Raw genomic sequence first — 9,089 nt, 5'->3', positions numbered from 1 at the left:
CAAAACTGGTTGATTGTGCAATAAAATGGCAGATGTAATGTATTGTTGATAAATTCAAATTAATGCACATTGGAAAACCTAATCCCAACTATGCATACAAAATGATGGGGTCTAAATTAGCTACTACTGCTCAAGAAAGAGAACTTGGAGTCATTGTGGATAGTTCTCTGAAAATGTGCTCAATGTGAAGCAGCAATCAAAAACACTAATGATATTAGGAAGCATGAGGAAAGTCATAGACAATAAGATAAAAATTATAATAATGCGAGTATATAAATCTCAGGTTCTCCCACACCTTGAATATTACATGCAGTTCTGGTCATTCTATCTCGATATATACATATACATATATTACAATTGGAAAAAGTAGAGAGAAGGGCAACAAAACTGATTAAGGGCATAGGTGTTGGAATTAGGGGTGCTGGCACGGCAGCACTGTCTGTCTTGAAGTGGTTTCCATCATATATGGGGCTTACAATTTGGTTCAATGACTCTCAGCACCCCCATTATGCAAGTTGGTCCAGCACCCCTGATTAAGGATATCGAACAACTCCTGTATGAGGAACTATTAAAAAGACTGGGACTTTCCATCTTGAAAAAGAGATGACTAAGAGGGGATATGACAGAGTAAGTTCATGGAGGATATGTCCATCACTGACTATTAGTCAAGATGGTCAGAGATGCAACCACATGCTTTGGCAGGAAAGAATCCTGTGGCACCTTATAGACTAACAGACGTTTTGGGGCATGAGCTTTCATGGGTGAATACCCACTTTGTCAGATACATATAGTGGAAATTTCCAGGGGCAGGTATATATATGCAAGTAAGCTAGCTTGCATATATATACCTGCCCCTGGAAATTTCCAGTACATGCATCTGACGAAGTGGGTATTCACCCACAAAAGCTCATGCTCCAAAACGTCTGTTAGTCTATAAGGTGCCACAGGATTCTTTGCTGCTTTTACAGATCCAGACTAACACGGCTACCCCTCTGATACTTGACACATGCTTTGGGTGTCCCTAGCCTCTGACTGCTAGAAACAGGCATTAGATGACAGGGGATGGACTACTCGATGATTGCCTGTTCTGTTCATTCCCTCTGAAGCACCTGAAATTGGCCTTTGTTGGAAGACAGGATACTGGGCTAGGCAGACCACTGGTCTGACCCAGTGTGGCTGTTCTAATGTTATCTTATTTTGTTCTCTTTGTTAAGCTAAATAGATAGATTAAAGGATATCAATCACTAAAACGTAGGTTTTCTAATACTGTAATGATTCTCATGACTCTTCTCTGAACTCTCTCCAATATATCAACATCCTTCTTGAACTGTTGCACCAGAACTGGACACGGTATTCCAGCAGCAGTTGCACCAGTGCCAAATACAGAAGGAAACTAACCTCTCTACTCATACTCAAGATTTCCCTAACTATGCAGCCAAGGATCACATTAGCTCTTTTGGCCACAGCATCACACTGGAAGCTCATGTTCGGATGATTATCCAATATGATTTTCAGAGTCACTACTTCCCAGGATGGAGCCCCTGATGCTCTAAGAATGGCCTTCATTCTTTGTTCCTAGATGTGTATCTTTACATTTAGCTGGTTTTAAAGGATATTGTATGTTGTACCCAGTTTACCAAGCAATCCAGATCACTCTGAATCAGTGACCTGTCCACTTCGTCATTTACCACTCCCCCAATTTTTGTGCCATCTGCAAACATTATCAGTGATTATATATATTCTTCCAGGTTATTGATAAAGATATTAAATAGTATAGAGTGAAGAAATGAGCACTGTGGGACCTCACTGGAAACAAAGCCACTCAATGGCAATTCCCATTCATAGTTACATTTTGAGACCTAAATTAGCTAATTTTTAATCCATTCCTTGTGTGCCAAGTTAATATTATATCATTCTAGATTGTTAATCAAAATGTTGTGTAGTGCCAAGTCATATGCTTTACAGAAGTCTAAGTATCTAATGTCAGCACTACTACTTTTATCAACCAAACTTGTCATCTTATTAAAAAATATAGTTTGACAGGATCTATTTACCATAAACCAGTCTCCTACCAAAACAAAGATGGAAAAAGCAGGCCGGACAACTGCTTATATCTATATGTCCATCAGGGCTACTAAACTGATGATCTGGCTAACAAATCAAATAACAAAACCACCACATCCTTCAACTATCCACCAAAATCACCTGAGTCTTAATTGAATAAAGAGAGCATGAGCTAGCACACTTGGCCAGATGTAAATTTGAGTAACCACATTGTTGCAATCCAATGAAAGAGATGTATTGTTCATTGTATTCAACATACTACTTAAACCATCTCATTCTCTCCCCAGTGGCTTTATATATACATCCTATGGGATGGAAGGCACTGAAAGTTAACTGAAATTGCATGAGGGCGATGAAGGGGACTTAACTACTGGAATATATCCAATATGTTATTTTATCAACAAAGATCTTAAGCAAAACACACATCATTCATGACTCTACCATCTTCATTGTAATAATCAGGATGATTTCCTAACTGTGTTTTTCATTCTAGATTTTTTCAACAATCAGACTATGAACAACTGCAACAGTAATTCTTCTGCTAAAGACTTTTATCTCATTGGATTTCCTGCACTTCAAGATTTCCAGATCCCTCTTTTCCTTGCATTTTTGTTATTCTACCTGCTAATACTAATTGGTAATATCATTATTATAGCTGTAATTGTGGTTGAGCAAACACTTCACAAACCCATGTACTTTTTCTTAACTAATCTGTCTATCTTAGATATACTGTTTACAACTACTACCATTCCCAGAATGTTGACAATGTTTCTGGTCAATGCCCAAACTATTTCTTTTCATATCTGCTTTCTGCAGATGTATTGTTTTCATGGTCTAACAGTGACTGAATCGCTGCTTCTTGTAGTCATGTCTTATGATCGTTATGAAGCAATTTGTAATCCTTTGCATTACCCAGTTAAAATGACAAAGAGAATAAACATTCAACTGGCAGCATGTGCCTGGGTAACTGCATTGTTAATACCAATACCTGTCATTTTTCAGACCTCTCAGTTAACATTTGGTGAAACAACCACAATTTACCATTGCTTTTGTGATCACTTGGCAGTTGTGCAAGCAGCATGTTCAGATTTCAGTGCCTCTTTTCAGACTTTCTTGGGATTTTCCATTGCCATGACTGTTTCAGTTGTGCCATTTATGCTTGTCACCCTATCGTATATTCACATCATTATCTCCATTTTAAAAATCAACTCTAAAGTAGGTCGCAGGAAGGCATTTTCTACTTGCACTTCCCATTTGATTGTGGTTGTCACTTACTATTCATCCATTGCTGTGGCATATATTTCCTACAGAACAGACATGCCTATTGATATCCATGTAATGAGCAATGTTGTTTTTGCTATTTTAACTCCTTTGTTAAATCCACTCATTTATACTTTGCGAAACAAGGAAGTAAAATGTGCAGTAAAAAAGATTGTTTTTCTGAAGATCTTTCCTCCTTCTAAAAACTGTAATCTCATGGGGAAATATTAGCTCCAATACAGAAGTTTTACACAGAACCAATACATCACATCAACCCCCTGTAAAGGGGTTACTTCGGGCTTGTGGTATTTTATCATCTTTTCAGAACAGAAATAAAAAGTACACTTTGTTAAAAATGTACTTTTTCAAAGCTCATTCAAGATTTTAGTGTCAGTTGAGTTTGAGTTGTGGACACAAAGCTTTGATCCACTCTCTTTTTTTATTTTTACTGACTCTCTCATCCATGGTTTAAATACATTCAGCCAGCAGTGTCCGTTGGATCTGTGCATGCACCTTGTAAGCCTTGTACCCATCCTCCCAAGGCCATGAGGGACAAAACAGTCCTCACCATCACTTAGTTCCTTCACTGATACAGACTGGACATTTGTCCATAATATGTGACTCTCCTAAACAAAAGAAGACATATAATATGTCTATTGCTCACAGGCATAGGTGACTTGCAAGTCACTAGATTTAAAAGCCTAGAAACTGAGACTCTGCCATGAGACTCTGGAGACTGAGGAGTACCCTGAGGAGAGTTAGAGGAAAAAACAGTATTGTTGTTTTGTTTTTTGGCACTGAGCATGAATAAAATTTATAACAACTACTAAAAAAACAAGATCAACACTAACAAAGCAGTGTTAGGAGAGTTTTTCTATCTCAGATACTGTGAAGAAGCATTGTGGACTCCGCAGCTCTATTTCGCTGCCATGGGTGGTAAGAAGGAATTGAGTGGCGATTGGACCTGGTCCGACCTTTGTGCCTGACGGGCGCGGGGCATGCAGGGCAAGTTCACAGCACTAACAGACACTGCTATCTAAATGTTTCCAGCCTCACATGTGTAGGGTGCACATACCTACAGTTGAGTTCATGTTGACAAATGCTCAGAGAAGAAATTCCACTTACTGTACATCTGTGCAACCAGGGATATAGGTGCAGTGAGATATTTTGTCTACTGTTGCTCCTCAAGCATAGAATAGAGTGTTTGAGGGTATGACTGACCTTTAATGGGAGACAAGGAATGATGGAAGCAGAAGGTCACAAGTGGCTAAACTCTTAAATGTGAAGCAGTCAAAATGTTATGTGGTAAAGCAGGCTGCCCAGAGGATTCAGGGGCCTGAGGCAAAGCAATCTTGGGGGCCCCTTCCATAAAAGAAGTTGTAAATACTATATTCTTGTGGGGGCCCCTGCAGGACCCAGGGCCTGCGGTAAATTGCCCCACTTGTCCCCCCTCTGGGCGGCCCTGATCTCCATTAGACCTCACCAACGCCAGCCAGGAGCAGCCATGTCTGCCCAGGTGCCCCCGACCAACCAAACCGAGTTGGACAAGAGCACCCATGGAGAGATGACGACGGTCAGTAGTCATATTGCACCGTCTGTAAGGCAAGGCAAGGGGGTGCTGCTGTGTAGCACTGCAGTACCGCGTCTGCCAGAAGCACCCAAGAGACATACGGTGACGGTGAGCTGAGCGGGCGCCATGCTTGCCGTGGTATGTCATCTGCATGGGTAACCCAGGAAAAAAGGCAAGAAATAATTTTTTGCCATTGCTTTAATGGAGGAAGGAAGGGAGGGGGGCCTGACGACATGTACCCAGAACCACCCTCAACAATGTTTTTGCCCCATCAGGCATTGGGAGCTCAACCCAGAATTCCAGTGGGCAGTGGAGGCTGCGAGAACTGTGGGATAGCTACCACAGTGCAACACTCCAAAAGTCAATGCTAGCCTTAGTACCGTGGATGCACATCGCCGACTTAATGCGCTTAGTGGGGACACACACAATTGACTATATCAAATCGATTTCTAAAAAATCGACCTAATTTTGTAGTGTAGACATACCCAACTTGGTGGGAAACATCTGAGACAATGTCTCTCATTGCAGGTACTTAGCCTGTGTCTCAAAGTAGCAGGTGGGGATGGGCGGAGGCCTCCCACATACCATTTTACAGGGTATTTTCAGCATCACCTCTGATGCAGGCTCCCTGTCCTGATGCAGCAGTATTCAGGCTCTGCTGTGGGACAAGAAGCAGAAGCTGATGGAGGAAGAGACTGTTCTTTAGCAACTGTGGGTCCTTTGTTCTGCTCTCCTCTCTCAAAAAGCAGGGAGAGAGCAGGGGACTCTTCAATTGGCAGCTGCTCAACAATGTCTGAGGATCTGATGGAATAAGGCCACCCCACTAAGGGGTGTCATGTTTGATGCTGCTCCTGAGTGCTCTTCTCCTTCTCAGCTCAGGTGGGAGTGGGGGAGTGCTCTCCTGGGGAGCTGGAATAGGAAAGGGGAAATGAAGTACATTGGAGGGGTTGTGGTGGAGGCAAGGCCAGATAAGGGATGGTTTTGTGGAGTGGGTGAAGCATGGAGTGTGGTATTGCAAGGAAGGGTGGCATGGAGCAGCAGGGCATGTTGAGTGGGATTTTTTTTGTGGGGGAGGAGAATTAAGATAAGGGGTTCCACTCTAAAACCTCCTTCCATGGGTCCCACTCTGCACTATCTACCTAGTGACTCAGGACTTGGTACTTCTGCTGTTGGTTCTTCTACTGTTCTTCAATCCAGGTAAGGGGGAGCAAGTACAGTGTAATTTATTCTGGAACAGGGAGTGAAGTGGGGAAGGGCTTCTGAGAGGGGAGGAGATAGGGGCCAAGCAGGGAGGTGAAGGTGTAATCTGCCAAAGAGGAGTATGTGGGAGAACAAAAGCAAAGATGGGAAGGCCATGGGCCTGTTGTGGGGGATTAGACTGTGTCTTAGGAGGGGGCCCAGAGGAGGAAACTGGGGATGGAATAGTGGGGGTACAGTAATGTCTCCTCATTAGTCACTTGGAGCAGGATGCCCAGGATACTAGGAGGCTGGTTGGGTCAGCATCTGTGCATCCAGGCACTCAGCCTGTGACCCAAGTTTTGAGAAGGAACTGTGTAACTGACCTCCTGGTGGGGAACAATCACACAGCTGACTTCTCAGGGACAGAGAAAGGAGTAGCAGAGGGTCCAGGCCCAATCCAGGCCCCAGTTTGTCAGGATGCTATTTCTGATAAATTTTTGGAACATAACTGTGTCTGTTTAAATCAAGATGCAGCTCCAATGCCTGCGATAACAGAGGAGTTGGGACCAGGAAATTGCCAGGTGGTAGTCTGCCTGAATACAGATGACCCAACTCACAGAGGATGCGGTGCTTACCCTCAGGCTGGTGCGAGACTGGGGAGCAGTTATGGAAAAGCTGCTGGGAAAAGGTGCATCTGATCAAAGGGTAAAAACACTTAGCCCAGAGAGCACAGATCACAGCCCTCTAGGGGGCAGGGAAGAACTCAGTGCTGGAAGGGAGAAACACAGGGTAATCCCCAAAAGAGAGCTGGATTTTCTGCATATGTCTAGTCCTGGGGTTGGGAGACCTCTCCCCAAAGGGTCAGCCAATGTACAAGATCCCCCCGAACCCTTATCTTGCCAAATCCTGAGATATCAAAATGCCAAAAACGTGATTTAAATTAAGAGCCCGCACAAAAGGGAACATTGGAGGAAAAGAAAAGCCAGTGACTGATTACATGGGAGAGAGTCAAAGAACACCATGGGTAATGAACAAACTAACCTCAAACCAGAGTACCTGAACAGATGGCATGGTCCATTTGTGATTTAAAAAAAAGTTGGTATTAATGTTAAGTTTTGGGGATAAAAATTTTGACACCGATGTTAAACCGTATAGTAATGCTAGTTCTCAGTTAATACATGTAAACAGATTCAAAGATTATCACAGCAGAGAAGCCATAACAAACCTGGTTTGCTATGTGTGAAAGGGGAAACTGAAGCAGACTGCCTCATGGCCTTAATTGCTGGATGCCAAGAGAACTATAACACAAACTGCCTTCAAGCTAGTCAGTGACTAACCCTCTTGCAGTAAACTAAGGGGAGAGGTGTGATGTTCTGTACCACATGGGAATACCCTGCACCCCCCTTGTTCATCCTTGATTGGGTGGTATCTAATGCAAAGTTTGTCACGTGGGGTGTCTTCGGAGGCTCATGAATGCACTGAGCATTGTCATAGTGATGTTCTAGTAATTGTTATAGGTTATAGTTTCATATATATAGTTATGAGGCTGAAAATGTGTCTTCATGGCTTAAAATAAGCCCAGGCAAAAACTCTCCAAGAGCACAGAGGCAGTTCACACTTCATCAGGGCATGTATGGGACAAATCCAGCCCAGCCTCACAGGAACAAAGGACACTGCCCTAGGCAGCAACAAAAGGATCTGTTGGACTCTCAGGTGAGTCATGCCCCTTTCTTTGGTCACTTTGGGACTGCGATGAGGTAATGCTCACCTGACTCTGAAGGGGAAGCAAAGCCAAGAGAGAAGAAAGAACATGATAAAAGGGAGAGACGTTTGCCATGCTCTTCCTCTCTCTTCTGCCTCCATCTGCAGACATCACCACCAAGCAACTGAAGTGCTGATCAAAGGGGAGAGCCTGACTGAAGGCCAACCACCCAGCCTTTGGTGAGAAGCATCTAAGTTTGTAAGGGCACTAAAAGTGTTCAGATCAGCTTAGAATGCATTTTGCTTTTATTTCATTTGACCAAATCTGATTTCTTATGTTTTGACTTATAATCACTTAAAATTTATCTTTGTAGTTAATAAATCTGTTTGTTTATTCTATCTGAAGTAGTGTGTTTGGTTTGAAGCGTGTCAGAGACTCCCCTTGGGATAACAAGCCTGGTACATATCAATTTCTTTGTTAAACTGATGAACGCATATAAGCTTGCAGCGTCCAGCAGGCATAACTGGACACTGCAAGACGGAGGTTCCTAGGGTTGTGTCTAGGACCGGAGATATTGGCTAGTGTCATTCGGTTGCACAATCCAAGGAGCAGCTTACGTGCTAGAGGCTGTGCGTGAACAGCCCAGGAGTGGGGGTTCTCACAGCAGAGCAGGATAAGGCTGGCTCACAGAGTCAAGGACTGGAGTGACCTAGCAGATCACCAGTCCAGATAACACCAGAGGGGAACATCACAGAGGCCTTAAACTGTTTAATGTAATGGAAAAAGTTTGGAATTACACAACTGGATTGAACAATCGCCCATTGAAGCCAATGCCAATGGGAGTAGGACTGAATCAAATATAAAATAACAGTTACAATGGCACATCCTGATGAAGGTTTATCTTGGTGTACACTCTGTTTTTCAAATACTTGGCTTTCACTTCCTTCATTGCACAAATCTTCAATGTAATTTACACAAATTATGAGCTCTGCAGTGCATTTGAGATTCCAAATTCTGCTGGGATTGTTTCTCATGAAAATAACTATGTGTGCACGAGTATTTTAATTGTAAATAAGAAAACAATGTTAATTTCATCCTTGGGGACTGAAGGTGGAGAAAAGGACTATGCAGTTTGTTCAAAAGAAACATAAAGCCTCAGTCACTGTATTTGTCAGAGGCTTTATTGCAGAAGTTTTGCATCTAACACGAAGTGTAACACAAATGAAAACAAAGCTCTTACAATCTTTGGAACTCAAAGTGAGTTATAGTTTATATTTTCATATTAATGTCCATACACTTCAGACTAATGCTTCC

The 9,089-nt window shown here is 42.7% G+C and overlaps 1 protein-coding gene across 1 annotated transcript; it reads left to right on the top strand.

Annotated features, from left to right (window-relative positions):
• The first annotated feature begins 2,561 nt into the window (after positions 1-2,561).
• LOC115648266 (olfactory receptor 2AT4-like) lies at positions 2,562-3,555 on the top strand. Its single transcript, XM_030555589.1, has one exon. The coding sequence runs from the start codon at positions 2,578-2,580 to the stop codon at positions 3,553-3,555; it is 978 nt and encodes a 325-aa protein (XP_030411449.1). The 5' UTR covers positions 2,562-2,577.
• The last annotated feature ends 5,534 nt before the right edge of the window (positions 3,556-9,089 follow it).

This window comes from Gopherus evgoodei, chromosome 1 (genome assembly GCF_007399415.2).
Source record: "Gopherus evgoodei ecotype Sinaloan lineage chromosome 1, rGopEvg1_v1.p, whole genome shotgun sequence".
In the NCBI taxonomy this organism is placed as follows: domain Eukaryota; kingdom Metazoa; phylum Chordata; order Testudines; family Testudinidae; genus Gopherus; species Gopherus evgoodei.
The sequence above is the reverse complement of the archived record's forward strand: the minus strand, read 5'-3'. Positions and strand labels throughout refer to the sequence as shown.

Coding starts and splice junctions, on each gene's coding strand:
- LOC115648266 (XM_030555589.1), top strand. CDS start 2,578: ATGAACAACTGCAACAGTAATTCTTCTGCTAAAGACTTTTATCTCATT.